Below are 22,177 nucleotides of genomic sequence, written 5' to 3'. Positions count from 1 at the left end.
CTCCTGGCCTCAAGTGATCCACCTGCCTTGGATCCAAAGTGCTGGGATTACAGGCATGAGCCACCATACCTGGCAGTAATCTACTTTAGAATTTTGTATCATCCCATCACCACCAAAAAGTCTTTGCCCATTAGCAATCACTCCCCATTTGCTCAACCCTCCCCACAAAACCCCCACCCAGCCTTGGACAACCACTAATCTACTTTCTATACATTTGCCTATTCTGAACATTTCATACCAATGGAATCATACAACGTGCGACATTTTGCGTATGGCTTCTTCGAATAAGATTTTCAAGGTTCATCTATGTTGTAGCATATACCAGTACCTCAGTCCTTTTGGTTTTTTTTTAACAATCTTCACCATTTTTAAGTGTACAGTTTCATGGCAGTAAGTATATTCACACTGTTGTGTAAACATACCCACCATCCATCTCCAGAACTCTTGTCTCCAAACTGAAACTCTGTACCCATTAAACAACTCCCATTCCCCGCCCCACCCCAGTCCCTGGACTGAAACTCTGTACCCATTAAACAACAACTCCCATTCCCCACCCCACCCCAGTCCCTGGCATGGCAACCACCATTCTACTTTCTGTCTCTATGAATATTATGACTTGTACTTCATTTTTTAAATTGCCAAGTAATGTTTCATTGTATGGATATACTGTGCAACAATGTATCTATCCATTCAGCTAGTGGACATTTGGGGTTTTTTTAAGCTTTTGGCTATCATGAATAATGTTCTGATGCTTCGTGTGTATGTATAGATGGATAGATAAATTAAATAGAAGATAGATAGGAGAGAGAGAGAGAGATTGGAGACAGAGTCTCACTCTTGTCACTCAGGCTGGAGTGCAGTGGCAGGAACACATCTCCCTGCAGCCTCGACCTCCCAGACTCAAGTGATCCTCCCACCTCAACCTCCCAAGTAACTGGGACTACAGGCATGTTTCACCACACCTGACTAATGTATGTATTTACTTATTTATTTATTTATTGTAAAAACAGAGTCTAGCTATGTTGCCCAGGCTGGTCTCAAACTCCTGACCTCAAGTTATTCTTCCCACCTCAGCCTTCCAAAGTACCAAGATTACAGGCACGAGCCATCACACCCAGCCTGATACTTTTTTTTTTAAGTATTATTCTGGTTGCTTTGTTGAAAATAGACCCCAAGAAAGCAAATCTGAGACAGAGAAAACTGCTAGGAAGTTCTTGCCGGAATCCAGGTGAGAACGGATGGAGGCTCACATTTGAATGAAGTAGTCAGAAATAGCCACATTTGGATGTATTTTTATACAATTCCTGCTCCTAAAGTCTTTCCCACTCCTGTTTTTTAGCCATTACTACAATTGCTTTGCTGCCTTTCTGCTGATTTATTGGATCACGTGTTTAAAACACTGATGTGAACACCTACATTTATCCTTCTTACTGGGTATGTGTTAGGTATTTAACAAAATCTTAGCTCTCCTGGGGTCTGCCTGCATGAACCAACCAAATATAAATCTGCAAAATGGGAACTCTACAGTGTCTCTTCAGTTTTGCTGTCAAGATTTCACAGCCTCAGCTTCTAAAATTACTTCATCAAGTTCAATGGATACATATTCTTGAACTCTTTTCTAGCCTATATTTTCCAACAATGTTGCTAACTATATTTCCATAGCAGTCTTCTTATCTAACATACTGGTTAAAATGTCAAAAAGCAGAGAGTTTAAAAAGCTTTCTCTGGTGGAATGTGCTTCTCCTTCACATATGATATAACTTGATTTGAACAATGTCATAAAGATATTTTCTCTGTTAGATTAAAATTTGTTTGCATGCATTTTTCAATAGCTTTAAGCAGTTGAATAGCAATATATGCAGGAAGAAACTGAGAGGCTTATCTAACAGATATTTCATATATCTATAACCCACACTGCTGCCCAGAAAAGGTGGCCTGCATTAATAGAGAGGATTTTTTCCTGCTGAATACCTTGAGGAGCTGGCCAACATGTTTGGGAGTAGAAGTCAGACAGGGCTAGGTGTGATGGCTCACGCTTGTAATCCCAGCACTCTGGGAGGCCACGTGCGGGGGATTGCTTGAGCCCAGGAGTTTGAGACCAGCTGGGGCAACAGAGTGAGACTCCATCTCTAATAAAAAAAAGTCATAAAAAACTAAAATTCTCTGCCAAATGGACACAGAAAAAACTGACAATCCAGAGAAAGATAATATGCAATGAAGCTAGACATGGCCAAATTAGAGAATGATGTTGAGAGAGAACAAGAGCAAGAAAGAGGAACCCTCAGCATTGAGAGGACTGAGGATGCACAGAAATGACTAATGGGTTGGTTAGTTAGTTACTTTTTGTGAAATGTGCAATGTAAATTTCACTTTGGTCTCCCCACTGGAATCATCAACTAAAGTCTACACTGCTATATCAGCTATCCATTGCTGTGTAACAAATTATTCCAAAACTCAGTGGCTTAAAACAACACACATTTATTATCTTAAAGTTTCTGCGGGTTAGAAATTCGAAGATGGGACCCCTGCTTCAGGGTCTCCCATGGGTTGCTATCAAGGTGTCGGCTAGGTTTCATCTCAAGACTCAACTGGGGCAGGATCGACTTCCAAGCGCACCCACATGATTATTGGCAGGATTTGTTTCTCATAAACCGTTGTCAGAAGCCGCTTTCAGATCCCTCCCTGCCACGTGGGCCTCACAACACAACAGCTTGATTTATCAGAGCAAGCAGGCAATGAGGCAGAACAGGGACCTCTCTTAGGGGCGTGCAGCACCCCCTCCAAACATAGAAATAAATATCTTAAGTTCCTTTAAGAAAAATTCCAGGCACTTAGCTAGCCCTTAAAAAATAAATAAGGCTGGGCATGGTGGCTCACGCCTGTAATCCCAGCACTTTGGGAAGCCAAGGCAGGTGGATCACTTGAGGTCAGGAGTTCAAGACCAGCCTGGCCAACATGGCAAAACCCTGTCCCTACTAAAATACAAAATTAGCCAGGAGTGGTGGCACACACCTGTAGTCCCAGCTACTTCTAGTCCCAGCTACTGTAGTATCCTGCTTCAAGAGGCTGAAGCAGGAGAATTGCTTGAACCCAGGAGGTGGAGGTTGCAGTGAGCCAAGATCATGCCATTGCACTCCAGCCTGGGCAATGGAGAAAGACTCTGTCTCAAAAATAAATAAATACATAAAGAAGCAACTTAATAAGCAAAAAGATAATAGTAGCTTAGAATAATGGGCAAGAAAGTTAAAATCATGGGATGTTTGGCTTCCCTATAAAAACTAATGTTCATAGATTGCTTTTCAAAAATGAGGACTCCCCACTAAATGGGTCCACTGACACGTAAGACTCAGATAAGGGGGAACTGAAGGCTAAACTCTTAACATTCTTCTCGGTTCTAAATTTCTTCCTAAGGGGCGTAGACGAAGTCACACCCCAGGCCAGAACTAACAGTCTGCTGATCTCAAATTTTTAGACAAGGCTTCTCTTCCTAAGCCAATTGCAAATCAAAACATCTTTAAATCTACCTTTCACCTATGGGTTCCCGCTTTGAGACGTCCTGCCTTTTTAGGTCAAACCAATGTACAGCCTCCCATATATTGATTTATAACTTTGCATGTAACCTCTGCCTTCCCATAATTATAAATTCTTACCTATAAGCCATCGGGGAACTTGGGACTTAAGCATTAATTCTCTCTGCTTGGTGCCTTCCAATAGATACCCTACTTGCTCTTGCTACAATCCCAATATCAATGTTTGGTTTTGCTATGCTGGGCAGGGGGACCCAAGTTAGGTTCAGTAACAGCAAGAAGGCAAGACAGAGTGTGTGCTAGCAAGACAGAAGTCCCTGTGTTTGGTAACCTAATCTCAAACTGAAATGTCATCACTTTTGCTGTGTTCTGCTGATTAAAAGCTAGTCACTCATGTGTTCATCGCAGCACTGTTCACAATAGCAAAGACATGGAATCAACCTAGGTGCCCATGAACGGAGGATCGGATAAAGAAAATGTGGTATGTATATACCATGGAATACTACACAGTCATAAAAAGGAACCAAATCACACCCTTTGCAGCTACATGGATGCAGTTGGCAGTCATTTTCCTAGGTGAATTAACGCAGGAATGGAAAACCAAATACTGCATGCTCTCATTTATACGCAAGAGCTAAACATTAGGTACACATGGATATAAACATGGGAACAATAAAAACTGAAGACTACAGCTGAGCACGGTGGCTCACACCTATAATCCCAGAGCTTTGGGAGGCCAAGGTGGGCGGATCACTTGAGTTCAGGAGTTCAAGACCAGCCTGGCCAACATGGCAAAACCCTGTCTCTACTAAAACTACAAAAATTAGCAGGGAGTGGTGGCAAGCACCTGTAATCCCAGCTACTCAGGAGGCTGAGGCATGAGGATCACTTGAATCTGGAAGGTGGAGGTTGCAGTGAGCCAAGATCCCACCACTGCACTCCAACCTAGGCAACAGAGCAAGACTCTGTCTCAAAAAAAAAAAAAAAAACTGGGAACTGCTAGATGAGAGAGAAAGGGAGGGACAAAAGGGCTGACAAACTATGCTCATTATTTGGGTGACAGAACCAATCATACCCCAAACATCAGCAACAGACAACATACCCATGTAACAAACTTGCACATGTATCCCCTACATCTAAAATAAAAGTTGAAATTATAGGCTGTTTGTAGTGGCTTATGCCAATAACCCCAGCACTATGGGAGGCTGGGGCAGAAAGATCACTTGAGTCTAGGAGTTCAAGACCAGCCTGGGCACCATAGGGAGACCTCCTCTCTACAATAAAATTAAAAATTAGCTAGGCATAGTGGTGTGCAGCTGTGGTCCCAACTACTTGGAAGGCTGAGGTAGGAGGATTGCTTGAGCCCAGGAGTTCAAGGCTGTAGTGAACCATGATTGTGTCACTACACTCATCCTGGGCCACAGAGCAAGACTCTGTCTCAAAAAAAGAGAATTTTTTTTTTTTTTTGAGACAGAGTCTCACTCCGTCACCCAGATTGGAGTGCAATGGTATGGTCTCAGCTCACTGCAACCTCCACCTCCCAGGTTCAAGCAGTTCTCCTGTGTCAGCCTCCCAAGTAGCTGGGACTACAGGTGCGCACCACCAAATCTGGCTAATTTTTGTATTTTTTTTTTAGTAGAGACAGGGTTTCACTATGTTGGCCAGGCTGGTCTCGAACTCCTGACCTCGTGATCCACCCACCTTGGCCTCCCAAAGTGCTGGGATTACAGGCATAAGCCACTGCGCCCAGCTGATAAATTTTTTTTTTAACGAAAATAAAAAAATAAAAGCTAGTCACTAGGTCCAGCCCACAGTCAGGGCAAGGGGTCACAAAAGGACATGAACGTGAGGTGGCAAGGATCATTTGGGGTCATCTTAGAAGCTGTCTACCACAATGTTCTACTATGGTATTGAATGAATGAATTATTTCAGAGGATTCACACCTAGGGCAAGGAGGTACATAGATAGTATGCAACTAGAAGGAGTCCTGAGACAGTCATTTGCAGGTTTTTGGTTTTCTGTGGCCATGGAATCAGGGGCTCCTCACTGGCTGATGGACTCAGCTGACACCCAGATTAATCTGAGAACTGTATCCACAGTCATCAACTATGGGGCAGTGCCCAGTTGTCCCCAAGCCAGAAGTAGGAGGTATGCATCTTCAGGATCTCAATGACAAACTTGATCAGATAAAATAGGCAGCATTCATTGAGCTGGTTCAGGCTACGCTGGAGATGGACTACCACTGGAAACAGAGAGACATTGGGGAAACTTCTCTGAGGATTCCCTTGCAGTCTTCAGGGGCGAATTCTTTGGTATCGGGTGTTTGAAATGGAGCAATCAGGCCCTAGCAAAAAACAGATGCACACTCCAGTGGGGTAACTGAGGACAGTTTAGGAAAGAGGTTATCTACAGAAGTGTGGACAGGATTGAGAGAAAACAAGGATGTGGAGTACACTGGTATTATCAACAGTGGGGTCTAAAAGGAAAGGAGAGAGAGAGAGAGAGAATCCTGGAACCCAGAGAAAGCTGTCACTGTAAGAAAGAGCCGCCCAACAGGAAGTGTGGCCTTTAGGGAGAAACTGAGCCACTGCAAACCCTCAGCCTGGAAGGAAAGAAGCCAAGGGAATAAATACCCGGACCTCCCTTTCCACCCTCCAATCTCCTACTGGGTCCCCATTGGCCAATCTGGCTCCCTGGGCACAGCAGAGTTGAGAAGAGTAGAGAGCGGATTTGGAGGCGCAAAACCTAGACAGAAAGCCAGGCAGCTTGACATGAGCTTTTTAAAAGTGTAGACGTCATACAAATTCTCCTGGGAATGAGCAAACACATGGGCTCTCAGAAGCTGAACACAAAATAGCTTTTAAAATGAAAGTCTGCTCTGGAAGGGAAAAGGTGGTTCCTGGCAATGTGCAGAGGAGGATTAAAGTCCCCACTCTCAACTCCAGCCTGCTGCATCTTCCAAGAGAGAACTCCCCAGAGCCTGGACTAGGGAAGCATTGGCGCTGCTGGGAAAAGCTACTACAGCTCTTGCTGGGCAACTCTTTCTCACAGCTACTGAAGCTGCCTTTGCCAAGATTATGACAGTGAGAGAATCTGGTGTGGCTGACTCCATCTCATTTCTAGTCTCACAGGCTAACTGTCCTCACTCATTCCTGGGTATAGACCAAGTTAATCATGGGAGGAATTTTTTTATTTTATTTATTTGCTTTTTGAGACAAGACCTCACTCTGTCACCCAGGCTGGAGTGCAGTGGCTTGATCATGGCTCACCACAACCTCGAACTCCCTGGTCTCAGGGTGGTTCTCCAACCTCAGCCTCCGGAGTAGCTAGGACTGCAGGCACATGCTAAATTTTTTTGTATTTTTTGTGGAGATGGGGTCTTGCCATGTTGCCCAGCCTGGTCTTGAACTCCTGGGCTCAAGCGATCTGCCTGCCTTGGCATCCCAAAGTGCTGGGACTGCAGGTGTGAGCTACTGCACCTGGACAGGAATTTAGTTTATAGTTTAACTTGAAAGCAAGGATGATAATAGTGTTCCACCAAAACTGATTCCCTCATTGTTTCAGGGCTGAAACCACCTTTGTAAAACTAAGGAAGGCCACAAGATCGGGGAGGGGCCTGAATTCTGCTAAAATGGAGGCATAGTCTTAGGCATAGTTTTAGAACCAGCCATTGTTCTATAAGTTACAAGATTTGTGACTTCCCCAGTTGCTCCTATAGATAACATCACTATTATTGAACCTAGGATTGGTCTTTTGAGATATTTTTCAGACTTTGCATTCTGGCAAATAACTGGACTTATGACTCATGACTCAACTGGTCCTGTGGCCCCTACCCAGAGGTGGACTCAGAGCACAAGGACCGTTTCCCACACCCCTGTTGTATCCCCAACTAAACAGCAGCACCCATTGCCTAGTCCTCTGGCCACCAAACTATCTTTGAAAAATCACAGGCTGGGTGCGGTGGCTCATGCCTGTAATCTCAGCACTTTGGGAGGCCAAAGCAGGAGGATCACCTGAGGTTGGGAGTTCAAGACCAGCCTGACCAATATGGAGAAACCCTGTCTCTACTAAAAATACAAAATTAACCAGGCGTGGTGGTGCATCTGTAATCCCAGCTACTTGGGAGGCTGAAGCAGGAGAATCATTTGAACCCGGGAGGCGGAGGTTGCGGTGAGCCAAGATCACATCATTGCACACCAGTCCAGGCAACAAGAGCAAAACTCCACCTTAAAAAAAAAAAAGAAAGAAAGAAAGAAAAGAAAAACCACAACCTCCAAGTTTCTGGGGAGAATGATTTGAGCAATAACTCCAGTTCTTCCACATGGCCAGCCTCAGGTTAATTAAACTCTTTCTTCACTGCAATACCACAGTCTCAGCAAACTGGTTTTGTCTGTGCAGTGGGTAGGAAGGTTGAGTAATCACACTACAGTTCTTTCTGGATTCCAGAAGTCTCTCTTCCCTTCCCTTTTAGACCTGGTTGGTAAGAGCTCCCTGCTGTTGACAGTTCCAGAGAAATTCACACCCTTTGTTTCATTTAACCCAGTCCATGCTTCTGTAAATACTCTCTTTGTTAAACTGTCCTCAAGTAATCAATTTTAATGTGCATATCCATTGCCTGCCAGGACCTGATTAGTCCATTTCAAGCATCCAATATCAAAGAATACACCCAAAACAAAGACACTGTTGGGAAACGCAGAACTGGCACTGCAAAGGTCTTTGAGCATGACACAAGGATGCTGCAAGAGCGGCAGGTCCAGAAGGGAGGTGGGGATGGAAGAACCTTAACAGCCTATTCACGGGGCTCAGTCCTATGGTTCAGCATCATGACATATCACCTTCAAGCTTCCATGCTTTCATTTGTATAGCTAAGCACTTGACAAGACTAGTGAGGGTGTCCAATGATGAGGACAGTCAAGGATGTTAAATTCCTGACTATACATCAACAAGGAGGAAAAAACTAACAAACCTGAATCAGTGTGAAGACCAGAAAGTCCTGTCCACAGAGTCAGATGACAAGGTACAACAAGCTGCCATTGAAAAAAAATCAGACTAGATAAGAGCAGGTTGCTGTGTGAGCAAACTCAGACCATACAAGAGAACTATAGGCCTCTCCCCTCCAGCCCAGAATTCCTGCCCTGAGTGATGCTAAATCAGGAGGAAGACAAGCAGGAGATGATATTGGCTACCCTCAGGGGACAGGAAGCATCACCTGGCTGGACTAGCAGACTGCCATTCAAATTTAGATACATAGTGTCGGTCGGGTATGACTCAGTCCCCTGAGGCCAAATGTCAGCAAGGAGAGTGGGAGGAGTAAATCTCTCTCCTCCAATTACAGTTGTCTCTGGAACAAACCCAGGTCTCAAGGCAAAGGCCTCACACACGATTCTGCTATTTTGTCACCCACCTAAAATTTTCAAAAACAGGATCCCTATAGCTCATCAGGCTCTCAGGTGCATCAAGGCTGACTTCAGGGTAAAGATTGATGCTGTGGCCCAGGAAGCTGAGATGCCCATACTCTCTCTGCTCAGGTTATACAGAAAATGGGCACTTTGTGATCACTTATACCCGTAATAAAAACAATCTGTGCGCATCCCATGAGCAAGAAAAATAAACAGAAAAAAGAAAGCAACCCAACTACTTGTAAGTATCAGGAAATCCAGCCCAAATTTGTCCATATAACTGAAAGGTCCAAGAGCAAACCTGCAGGTACAGTTTGATGCAGGTGCCAAAATCTTTTGCCAGGACCCAGTGTTTCTCACACCATTTCTTTTTTCTTTTTTTCTTTCCTTTTTTCTTTCTTTTTCTTTTTTTTTTTTTTTTTTTTAAACAGGATCTCACTCTGTTAACCAGGCTGGAGTGCAATGGTGCAATCTCAGCTCACTATAGCCTCAACCTCCCAGGCTCAAGCAATCCTCCCACCTCAGCCTCCTGAGTGACTAGGACCACAGGCATGCACCACAATGCCCGGCTAATTCTTTTTATTATTTGTAGAAACAGGGGGGTCTCTCACTATGTTGCCAGGGCTGCTCTCGAACTCCTGGGCTCAAGTGATCCTCCCTCCCACCTAAGCCTCCCAAAGTTCTGGAATTAAAGTGTGAGTCACCGTGCCTGACTCACATCATTTCTTAACTCCATTCTTCTCACTCTATTTCTTAATTTCATTCCTTTATAAAGCTTCTCTTCTTACTATTCCAAGATGGCTGCCCAATTCATGTGCAGAGGAAAGAGAAGTTCTTTCTCTTTACTCTGACAGTTGAATAAAAAATCCAAAGCCTGGCTTTCTTTGGTCCATCCCTGAATCAGCCATAACGGCCTGGGGAAATGGAGTATGCTAAGTGGCTTAAGGGAATCAGGGCCTAGCACTGGAGTGAAGGTGGGGCTAACGCCACCTAATCCACTGGAGAGTACCAAAAGTGTGCTTCCCCAAAGGAAATTCACAATACTGGAATGTACTGATGAATTGATCCTGAGTCACTATACATGACAAATGCAAAAGATACACACATACCAGGCCCCACTCCTTGCAGGAAGCAAAAGATCCTAGAGGGAGAGGCTGACATGGAACAGGATGCCTGACCAATAAAACTTCTTCCAGTGAGGATTCGGAGACATAGTCATACCTTCCAGGCTAAGTGAGGCTCAATTCCAGGCAGCTGTCTGTCTCAGCTCCTCATGCACATCCGTCGCTTTTGACTACCCAGCACTTGTTTCTCCCTTATTCAGTTCTCATTGCCGTGTAACGAATTGACAGAAGTGCGTCAACTAAAGCAACACAAATGTATTATCTCACAGTTCTATAGGTCAAAATCCAAGCATGGCTCAACTGGATTCTCTGCTCAGGGTCTCATGGGGCTGAAATCAAGTTTGTTTGGGTGAGGGAGAAGGGACAAAATGGAGGAGGGTGAACAAGATGGAGCAGTACCTGTTGTTTCCGGGTTCTTCATCACCAACTTACCCGCGCGCGGGAAAAGGCAGCCCGCGCCCGGGAAAATGCAGATCAACTGAGCAGGCGCTGCGTGACCTCTATCTGAGGAAACCGAAACTTACCCGGCCACGCCTACGGAGACGCCCCTATCACGCCCTTATCCCGCCCACTGCCCGCCCCCTTCCAGTACCGATGCATAAAAGTCCGCAGCAGGCAGGAGCCGGTGTGACTTCTTCGCCTCCTGCATTCGTGGACCGGAGAACATCACCTGCACCGGCGCGACTTCCCTGGGCCCCCCCCCCCCACACCTGAGGACCAGAAAACCTTGCCGGAGAGTGTGTGCATATTTGCAATAAAAGACTGCCACTTTCTTAGGTACTTTGGCCTCATGTTTAATTACTTAGCTCTCCTAAATTAAGTTACATTAAATTAAATTAAGACAAAGTTGTCAGCTGGAGCTGCAGTCTTATCTAAAGCTCAGGGTCTTCTTCCAGGATGACTGGTTGTTTTCAGACTTCCGCTCCTTCTGATTATCTTGAGATAGGAGGCAGGACTTGACTCTGTACATGGGGCTTGGACACCAGGCCAAGTTCGGGACTAACTAAAACAGAGCCGGGAGGGAAGCAACTTTCCCTAAGACACACCCACCAGTGTGCCAGGTCAGTTTACCGTTGGCACGGCAATACCTGGGAGTTACCATCCCTTTCCATGGCAATGACCTGATGACCTAAAAGTTACTACCCCTTCCCTAGAAATTTCTGCAGAAACCACCCTTTAATCTGCATATAATTAAAAGCAGATATAAATATGACTACAAAACGGCCCTGAGCTGGTATTCTCTGCTTATGGGGTAGCCCTGCTCTGCAGGAGCCATCATGGAGCTGTAACACTGCAGGAGCTGTAACACCACTGCTTCAGTAAAGCTGTTTTCTTCTACCTCCAGCTTGCCCTTGAATTCTTTGCTGGGCAAGGCCAAGAACCCTCACACACTAAGCCCCAGCTTGGAATTCATTTACCCTGCATCACTATGACTGAGGTCTTGTTTTCTTGCTGGCTATCGACCAGAGACTTCTCTTACCTCCTAAAGACCACCCTAGGTCCTTGCCCTGTGGCCTCTCCATAGGCTTTCTCACACTTTGAGTATCTCTGACTTCAGGAAGGACCTAGTCCCTTTTAAAGGTGCACCCGATTAGGTCAGGCCCACCCAGATGCTCTCCCTTTTGATTAACTCAAAATCGACTAACTAGTAGCCCAGTCATGGCAGGGCTATTCCATCACATCCTCTAATTGTGCAGCACTGGAGAGGAGGAGATTGCACAGTGTGCACACCAGGGAGCAGGGATCTTGGGGGCCACGTCAGAATTCTGCCTACCACATTTTAGTAGTTGATCTCCTCTGGAATCAGTCCTTTCCCACTCAGTCAATGTTATTTGTAGTAGCATTTAGGGTAATCAGACCTAGCCTTGGCCAATTGGTGTAACCATTGTCTGGGCCACAGTGGTCAGATCAGAAATGGGCACCTGCCTCAAGCAAGCCCAATCAGACCTAATCTGGGGACTTTCGCTGAAGTAACCAGGAAAGATCAATCTCTCTTTCTTGTTATTGTGGAAGTGTTAGGCTGTAATCTTAGAGCTGATGGTGGACACCATGTGCTATGATTCAAATGACCACTCCAAAACTCATGTTGAAACTTAATCCCAAATGTGGCAGCATTGAGATGTAGGAACTTTAAGAAGCCATTGGATCCCTCTTGAGGGCAGAGCCTTTCCTGACCACCTAATGTTTTATTAAAGCTTATTCTCCACCACCCCTATCCCTACCACCACCATCTGGAGCTCTCAATTCTTTCCTCCAGATTTCCTTTGCTCCATAATATTTATCACTATCTGATATAGGGGTGTGTGGATATGAACATGTATGTGTGTGCATGTGTGTGTTTACGGTCTGCCACTCCCGGCCCCCAGGAGACTGTAAGCTTCATGGAAGGAGGGCTTTGTGTACTGTTGTTTCTGTAGCATGGGGTCTGCCAAAAAAAGTAGGTTCTCCATAAATGTTTGTTAAATGAATATACTCTGATTCTATCTCCTCCTCTCCTCCAGAATGGATCTAAAGTTTCCCAATCTTTGCCTGAGTGAATGTCCTACTGAGTTCAGTTTTGTTTGAGAAAGGATGTGTGTATGTTCACCCATACACTGCACAAATATGTAATGGACATCAGCCACGACCAGCCTACTGGGGACTGCTTGGCAGTAGCAACACAGCAGTGAATAAGCAGATGAGCCTCCTGCCCACAGAAGCTTACATTCGGGTGGAATACAGGCTGGTGAGTTGCCATGTCGATTCCTCCAACCCCAAACCCTTTCCAGTATGGCAGGTCCTGGAGCTGGACTGGCCACCACTGAGAATCCACCCAGCTGCCCATCAGCATCTCAAGTTCCCTGTTGCAAGATGCCAGGGAGCATGAGAGAGGACCACGGTGGAGAGTGAGCTCTCAATGAACCTGGTGTGGTAGGGAGAAGATGAAGATGGGGCAGATCCCCAGGGGGAAGACAACTTAAGGGCAGACTTGTTGAACTAAGTCACTTCAAAGGGCCTTCCATCTTCCAGCATGAGCAGAGAAGATGACCACACACCTAGGGGAGAGTCAGATGGCTTCTTCAACTGGAATGTTCTTCCCTAAGGATGAGCTAATATATCACATGACCTGAAAATCCTTCTGGGAGACTCCAGGTAAAGGGGCCTTGACTGTACCAGGGAGAAAAGCTAAGTTATAGATTTGGGGGAAATGAGTTTGTGCTCAAGGTGAAGCAGTTAAGTGAGTCATGAGATACAAAGTCTGCCATGGCAAAGTAGGTGGAACAACCATGTTATGAGTATAAGCTCTGACCCCAGCTTTCCTGTGATTTCTACAACCCCTGATCTTGGAGATGGGAAATCAATGGGTACATAACAGAAGTTAAAGACCATTATCAGGTATCAAGTACCATAGCACTTTTTGGAGGCAGAAGAGCTTGACAAATGGGCATAGCGTGAATAGTAAATGATGGTAAGGGTAAAGGATAAAACGTATCATCTTCCTATCATCAGAATGGGACCAGCACTGTGTAAGGTGGGCATGTTAATGACATGATACATAAGACAGCTTTTGCTACAATAACAAATAACTCCCTAGGCCGGGCACGGTGGCTCATGCCTGTAACCCCAGCACTTTGGGAGGCTAAGGCGGGTGGATTACCTGAGGTCAGGAGTTCGAGACCAGCCTGGCCATCATGGCGAAACCCTGTCTCTACCAAAAATACAAAAATTAGCCAAGCATGGTGTCACATGCCTGTAGTCTCAGATACTCGGGAGGCTGAGGCACTAGAGGCGCTTGAACCCAGGAGGCAGAGGTTGCAGTGAGCCAAGATCACTCCACTGCACTCCAGTCTGGGTGACAGAGCGAGACTCCATCTCAAAAAAAAATTTTTTTAAAGAGAAATAACTCCCAAATCTCAATGGATCCCTATAACAAATACTTGTTTCTTCCTTCTTCAGTCTTCAGGTTGGCTGTGATTACACTGGGTTTGGCTTGGCTGAGCTCAGCTAGGTTCTGCTGAGCTCAGCTTGGCTCAAAGGTTTGGACTGAGTTCAGGTCTGCTCCACATGTCTCTTCACATGAGAAGCAATTACCAAGAGGTCAAGCCAAATCATGCAGCACATTTAAAACTTCTGCTGGGGGAAAGTGTTGCGTCTGCTCACATTCCAATGACCAAAGCCCAAAGTTAGAAGGGCAAGGAATTAGACTCTACCTACTGAGATAACTACAAAGTCACATGGCAAAAAGCTCATAATTCTAATAAAGGAAGTAAGCAGAATCATTGGGAACAATCATCTAGTTTGCCACACACGGAGATGTGCCACAGGGACTCAGAGACTGGAAGGAATTCCCAAGGGCCAGAGTTCTCCTGGGAAACTACAGCGCCCACCATTGCCTCCCAGATTTTATCAGCATCTCTGTAGTCTGGCTCATCAGAGGCCACAATGGAGATAAAGGCAAATAAAGACTTCACCTGCTGGCAAGCTGCAGATATCTCTATGGATCAGTCAAGCCCATGTCCCTTTCTAAAACAATCAGTAATCAGGGAAGTGACAGAAGAAAAGTGTAATACAAACTACTTACGGTATTGGAAGAATCCTAGGAATCGTTGGAGGTCTTGAATGAATTTGAGGAGGGTACTCACTTCAAGACTACTTTAAGACACACACTTTGTAGATGTCCCAACTAGACACCATGTGGCCTGGGAATTCTGCAACGTTTACTTTTTTTCAATTATATTACATTATGTTATGTTATATTTATAAGTGATACATAATCTTATATATAAGATTATTATATATTGTATATAATACAGATATATAACATAGATATATAATATAGATAATATTTTATATATTATCTATATATAATATATTTATATATAAATATATATAATATAGCTATATATAATATATATTATAGATATCTATGTATCTATAATATATAGCTATATTAGATATATAATATAGATATCATATCTATATAATATATATCATATCTAAATATAATCTTATATATTATATGTATCTCGTATATTATCTTATATATGATATATTGTCATATACATGAGTTATATGCATCTCATACATATTATCTTCCTATATATGAGATATATAGCTCTCACATATATAAGATATGAGATATTATATAGCTATATCTTTTATATATATATACATACAAATAGATATAGATACAGATATAGATATAGATATAGATCATTCCATCACCCAGGCTGGAGTGCAGTGGCACAATCATAGTTTATTGCAACCTCAAATTTCTGGGCTCAACCGATCCTCCCACTTCAGCCTCCTGAGTGGCTGGGACTACAGGCATGTGTCACCAGGCAGGGGCTAATTTTTCTTTTTTTGGATACAGACTCTCACTCTGTTGCCCAGACTCAGATGCAGTGGTGCGATCTCGGCTCTCTGCAACCTCCACCTCCCAGGTTCAAGCAATTCTCCTGCTTAAACTCCCAAGTAGCTGGGACAACAGGCACATGCCACCACTCCCAGCTAATTTTTTGTATTTTAGTAGAGACAGGGTTTCACCATGTTGCCCAGGCTGGTCTTGAACTCCTGAGCTCAGATATCTGCCTGCCTAGCCTCCTAAAGTACAGGGATTACAGGATTGAACCACCCACTGCCCCCAGCCTTTTTTTTTTTTTTTTTTTTAGGGACAGCATTTCCCTATGTCGCCCATGCTGGACACGAACTCCTGGCCTCAAGTGATCCTCCTACTTCAGCCTCCCAAAGTGCTAAGATTATAGGTATGAGCCACCACGCCTGGCCCAATATTTTTAAAGGCCCCTCAAGAGGCAAAAGTGCCTAGTATTGAATATTAAGATGTTTACTGTGTTGTAACTCTCTTCCACGACTTCAGTAAAACAGAGTAAACACACACACGCCCCAAGACACAGTAACCTCTCTTTGGTACTACCAGAGATGTTCACCCATCACAAGCAGCTGTGGCTGAACCCCTGAGTACCAGGACTGGAAAGGATAACTTCATTCTAAGTTCCACTGGATGTTAGGCTGAAGTTGCAGCCCCCATCAAGCCAGGCTTGGTGTCTGGAGCGGGCCTGAAGGTGGAGATTCTGCAAAAGTATCTAACTGGGGTGAAATTCAAAAAATGTAGAAGCCAGAATGGCACAGGTCCTCACCGATAAGAACCAAAGACAACATGCTGTGATCTGCATACAAGTGCCAGTGATCCCTGCCTCCAGCTGAGGAGGGCTTTGGAGGATGGAGGCTAGAAATCCATCAGGAGAGCTGACATTGAAAGGTGAATGGGAGCAGCACCTGCCAGCATGACCTGCTGCTTTCCTGCATGCAAAGGACTGTGCATTTCAACCTGAGACCCCGAGGTTTCTGCAGGGCATCAGCTAGATTTGTCTTTCTGCCTGGGGCGATCACCAATTATATGTGCTGTGAGGCAAACTGGCCTCCCGCCAGAGGAGGAGGCGAAGGGATTTACAGACTCTCTCTCTGATCTGACTTATTAGAGAAGTTAAAGGACACCCGTCCAGGAGGCAGCACAATGCAGAGATAAAGAAGTCAGGATTCGAATTTGTGCTATCTGGGAAGCTTAGACCAGAGCTCCGTAATATCTCTCAGGCTCAGTTCCCTCATCTGGAAAATGGGAATCCCTAACAGTGCCTACCTGGCAGGAGCATGGCCACAATGAAATGAGCTAATGACACAGTGAAAGCCCTTAGACAGCCTGACCCAGAGTCAGCCCTCTGTAATGGGAGTGATTATTCAAGATGGGAGGAAAGAAACAGGAATTAGATCAGAAACAAATGACCAGAAAGAGAAATGAAATACAAAAGCCACATGAGGTTGGCAGTGTGAAGCCTGACTCACAGGAGAGTGGATTTTGTTTGCTTTTTCTTGTCCAGGAAAATCCAAGACCGGCAGAAAGTGAGAATACCGATTGAGATCCAAGGACATCCTCATGGGAGTCTGTGCAGACACGTTCTCGTCAAGCACCCCTCTCCAAGCAGCTGGTCTAGTCCAGCTAAAGTGGAGGCTGCTGTTTGTAAGAAAATTAATGTTCTGGGCCAGGCACAGTGGCTCATGCCTGTAATCTCAGCACTTTGGGAGGCCAAGACAGGCGGATCACTTGAGGCCAGGAGTTCGAGACCAGCTTGGCCAACATGGTAAAATCCTATCTCCATCAAAAATGCAAAAATTAGCCAGGCATGGTGGCGCATGCTTGTAATCCCAGCTACTCAGGAGGCTGAGGCAGGAGAATCTCTTGAACCCAGGAGGTAGAGGTTGCAGTGAACCAAGATTGTGCCACCGCACTCCAGCCTGGATGACAGAGTGAGGCTCCATCTCAAAAAAAAAAAAAATTAATGTTCTCTACTTGAGAAGCACCATTTGCTGCCACTTCCCTACCAGGATGAAGGAAAACCAAGTCAGACCTTAAATAACACCTGTAGGATCACACCTTTCACACTGCAGTCTTAGTTTTCTATAAAACCACGTGACCTCTGAAAATACACTCGAGCCTCTGCAATACCTACTCATGATGCTTCATAAAATCCACCGCCTTTTATGGGACACCACAGATTTTCGGAAACATGCAGGGTTTTCTTCTTATCTCCAGATGAGATGCCTACTGTGGATGAGTGACTAGGAGGAGAACCCAAGGTATGCTGGTGGCAGAACAGAAGCGCCTAGGATGCCACCAGAGAAACGCCCTGCCAAGCAGCTGTGATGCTGTGTTCGAGAAGGTGTTTGCAAACACCACTGCTGCCCCCCTTCCCTGAGCCCTGACTTCCTAAACCTAAGGCTAAAAGCATCTTGGCAATTCCCAGAAGTAACTTCTTTCTAGAAGGATCGAGCCAGTGGGTGGAGTTTGCTCAGCCGCACCAGGATCACACCAGTGACTGACTTACCCAACATATTTTTATTTTATTTTTTATTTCAGCCCATTCCCCAAAGCCCAGAACAACTTAAAACCAGAAGAGCCACCACCATCTCCACCAAAAAAAGGGAATATTTTGAGAGCTTAATGATAATTTCACAGCCATCCATTCAGCTGAGTCCCAAGGAAATGGAAGACATCTGAAAAATGTATTTTTAAATTGATTTAACGTTGAGCCATGTTAAATGTTTTAATTTCCAACCAATGCAATGCCCACCAAAACATCAATTAGTCCCAGCAATCAGCCAAGGATATTGGCTTCTGCTCAGGGATTCATTTATTTCAGCTCTGCTAAATATCGTAGGGGAGAAATCCAATGTAGCCTGTAGCTTCAAGAAAGTGAAATTAAGCTCAAGTAGAAACTAGATCAGGCCCTGGCTAAAATGGTGCCTTTTCTTGCACAGCCTCTCTCTGGTATCTCTCTAAAGCGAGGGCAGCAACTTGTTTGTAAGGGCCTGTACTGCTAACAGAAAACACCATTCCTTCCCCACAGGTTCTCTGTCTCCAAGCTGGAAGACAAAAGAGGCTGCAATGGGACAGAGAAGGGCTTCCCGCTGAGGAGATGAGTGGGCTTAACAATTTGCAAGATCAAAAATCAAAACAATTAAACCCGTGGAGATGGAGGAGAAGGACAGTGAACAGAGGCTGGGAAGGGTAATGGGAGAGTTGGAGGGGGAGGAGGCCGATGGTTAACGGGTACAAAAAAATAGAAAGATGAGTAAGACCTACTCTTCCATAGCACAACAGGATGACTATAATCAACAGTCGTTTTTTTGTTTTGTTTTGTTTTATCGAGACAAAGTCACTCTGTCACCCAGGCTAGAGGGCAGTGGCACAGTCTCTGCCCACTGCAGCCTCCGCCTCCCCAGTTCAAGCGATTCTCCTGCCTCAGCCTCCCGAGTAGCTGGAATTACAGGTGCACACCACCATGTCCAGCTAATTTTTGTATTTTTAGTAGAGATGGGGTTTCACCATGTTGGCCAGGCTGGTCTTGAACTCCTGACCTCTCAGGTGATCCACCTGCTTCGGCCTCCCACAGTGCTAGGATTGTGAGCCACTGCACCAGGTGAGCCACTGCACCAGGCCCTATAGTCAATAGTAATTTAATTGTACATTTAAAAATAACTGAAAGAGTATAATTGTATTGTTTGTAACACAAAGGATAAAGACTTGAGGTGATGGATACCCCATTTTACATGATGTGATTATTACACATCGCATGCCTGTATTAAAACATCTCATGTACCCCATAAATATATATACCTATTATGTACTCATGAAAATTAAAATTTAAAAAAATTAAAAATAATTTGCAAGATCATTTTTAATAATTATTTTTCTGTTTGGATGCATTTTCACCATCATGGCCCCAGGGTCTCCCTGCCCTAGATGAGGGTCTGGATCCAGGGAAGGGTCTCCCACCGTCTGAAGCATCGTGTCTCTACACGCGTTGGCCAGCTGCTTGGGGCAACACAAGACGATGCGCTCAGGCCACTCACCACAGAAGCTTGGCCATTAGAACCAGCAGAGGACAACCAAGCCAAAGACCCCACGACAGGGGAGCTCCTAAAAGCAAACACAAAGTAAGAGTACACATGAAGTCCCAGCAGCAAGCAGGTGGACACGTCTCGTCCAACTCCCCGAGTCTCTCTCTGGGACCACTTGATGCAGAGCCTTGATTTGTTCATCTCTTAAATGGGAACAATGACCCTCAAAGAGGAGGAGAGGTGGGGGAGTGAGAATTAAATGAGATTGTGTCAGTCAGCATGTACTAGGGAGCTTATTAAAAACACCAATTCCAGGATCCCCTGGAGATTCTGATTTAGCAAGTCTGCCAGGAGGCCCGGGAATTTGTATTTTAAGCATCTCTCCCAGGTGATTCTGATAATTAAGCAAGTTTAGGAAACAAAAGATTAGGGCTCTGATCCATAGGAAGGGTTCACCCAATGGCAGCCCTCACTTAGGCCTTTGGGGTGAATGAAGGAGGAGCATCTAGGATCTTGCCCAGCCAGGGACATGCAGGGGACATCTTTGTAAGGCACACTCATCACTTTCTGACATTGCTGTTTCAAGGGAAAACCCATCACACCTTTCTGCAGGGGATTTGACAACATCCATTAAAAAAAAAAATTCAGATAAGAGTTTCGCGCTGTCATCCAGGATGGAGTGCAATGGCACAACCTCGGCTCACTGTAGCTTCTGCCTCCCAGATTCAAGCGATTTCCCTGCCTCGGCTTCCCCAGTAACTGGGACTAAGGCACGTGCCACCACACCTGGTTAATTTTTGCATTTTTAGTAGCGATGGGGTTTCACCATGTTGGCCAGCCTCATCTCAAATTTCTGACCCCAAGTTATCCGCCTGCCTCGGCCTCCCAAAATACTGAGATTACAGGCGTGAGCCGCCACGCCGGACCAACATCCATCAAAATTATAAATGCAGACCCTGTGATCTAGCAATCTCACTTTGAAGAGTTTATCCTACAGACATATTTGCACAGATGCAAATTATATCAGGTCAGGAACTGCAGCATTATTCATAACAGCAAAAAAAAAAAAAAAAAAAAAAAAAAGAGACAACCGAAATGTCCATCTACAGACCTCTGGTTGAATACAGTTATGGCGTAGCCATAAAACCAACAATGGCACAGCTCCTCTGCACAGATACAGAATTTCCTCCAAAGTGTATTGTTAGGTGAAAAATGCAAGGTGCAGAACAAGGTGTACAATAAGCTTTTGTGAAAAGTGCGGAGATCATCTATATTTGATTTGCTGTGTATGCATAGAATATCTCTGGACAAATACACAAGAAGCTGGAAACATTGGTTGCCTCTGGAGAGGGAACTGGGTGGCTGGGGGACCCAGGATGGAGCGAAAGGTTTCACTACGTGCCTTTCAGACTTTATATATTTGGAACCCTGTGCATTATCCATTGTGCATATTATCTATTCGTGCAAAATGTTATAACATTTACAAATAACTTTTAAATATATGCATATCGTATTTCAATGAAAATTTTGTTGTTGTTGTTGTTTGTTTGTTTGAGATGGAGTTTTGCTCTTTTGCCCAGGCTGGAGTGAACTGGCAGGATCTCAGCTCGCTGCAACCTCCGCCCCGAGTGTTCAAGCAATTCTCCTGCCTCAGCCTCCCAAGTAGCTGGGATTATAGGTGCCCACCACCAGATCCAGCTAATTTTTGTATTTGTAGTAGAGACGGGGTTTCGCCATGTTGGCCAAGCTGGTCTCAAACTCCTGACCTCAGGTGGTCCACCTGCCTTGGCCTCCCAAAGTGCTAGGATTACGGGCATGAGCCAATGTGACAAGCCTCAACGAAAAGTATTTTAAAGTAATAATATAATTCATCAAAAGGCATGGTTTGTGTTTTCAAGTGCCACTTCTGGCCACTGTGGCTGCAGAAATGGGGAATACCCCAATTCGCCATCCCTGTGTGAAGGCAGGGTAGGGAGACATTCAAGTCAGGAAAAGGTAGAGTGGAGGTTTTAGTCAAGCACCAAGTCCTCTGTCTTCTCTGGGTACTTGTCCATGCCGGTACCTACTCCTGGGACACTGTCCACCTCGCTAAGTCCATCTTCTTCTCACCTTGAGTCTCACCTGAGACATCACTGACTTTAGGAGGTTTCCTGACCCATGTGTGTTCCCTGTATGCTCCCCATCTCAGCACCCAGCAACTGCCTCATGCTCACCAGGACACATGTCTTCCCTCCCCGCCAGGCTGCACTGAGAGCTCAATGAGGGCAGGGGACATCTCTGGCTTGTTAGAAGCTATCTCCCCAGAGCATGGTCCAAATGTGGTGTTAAGAACAGAAGGCATCACAAAGAAGTGAGAAAGTGAAGGGGAAAGGGGGAGAGATGTAAGAAAGGCATGGGGGAGAAAAAGGAAAGAAGGTTGTGTTCCCAGGATCCAATGCCACTCCTTGGGGAGGCTTCTCTATCTTAGCTCAGCCCTTAGTCACTATCACCCTCCCTGGTCTTGTCAGATTTGAAATATCTTCTTCATTTACAAGAGGGCCTTATCTATCTTGCTCACCTCTGTATTCCCAGCCCCTATGGCAGACTTGGAACATAGTAGGTGCCCAGTAAACATGGATTGAATTAGTTAATATCGGACAAGGCCGGGCGTGGTGGCTCATACCTGTAATCCCAACACTTTGGGAGGCTGAGGTGGGCAGATCACCTGAGATCGGGAGTTCAAGACCAGCCT

At 45.1% G+C, this 22,177-nt stretch overlaps 1 protein-coding gene across 1 annotated transcript in view; it reads right to left on the bottom strand.

Moving 5' to 3' along the window:
* Positions 1 to 19,267: 19,267 nt before the first annotated feature.
* Positions 19,268 to 22,177, bottom strand: part of OTOA (otoancorin) — an 80,207-nt gene continuing 77,297 nt past the window's right edge. Inside the window, exon 28 of the mRNA XM_037989751.2 lies at positions 19,268 to 19,525. Coding sequence (XP_037845679.1) covers positions 19,455 to 19,525 — 71 coding nt within the window. The 3' untranslated portion in view covers positions 19,268 to 19,454. The remainder of the gene's footprint in view (positions 19,526 to 22,177) is intronic.

This window comes from Chlorocebus sabaeus, chromosome 5 (assembly GCF_047675955.1).
Source record: "Chlorocebus sabaeus isolate Y175 chromosome 5, mChlSab1.0.hap1, whole genome shotgun sequence".
Taxonomy (NCBI): domain Eukaryota; kingdom Metazoa; phylum Chordata; class Mammalia; order Primates; family Cercopithecidae; genus Chlorocebus; species Chlorocebus sabaeus.
Note: the sequence above shows the minus strand (reverse complement) of the source record. Positions and strands in the feature narration are given on the sequence as shown.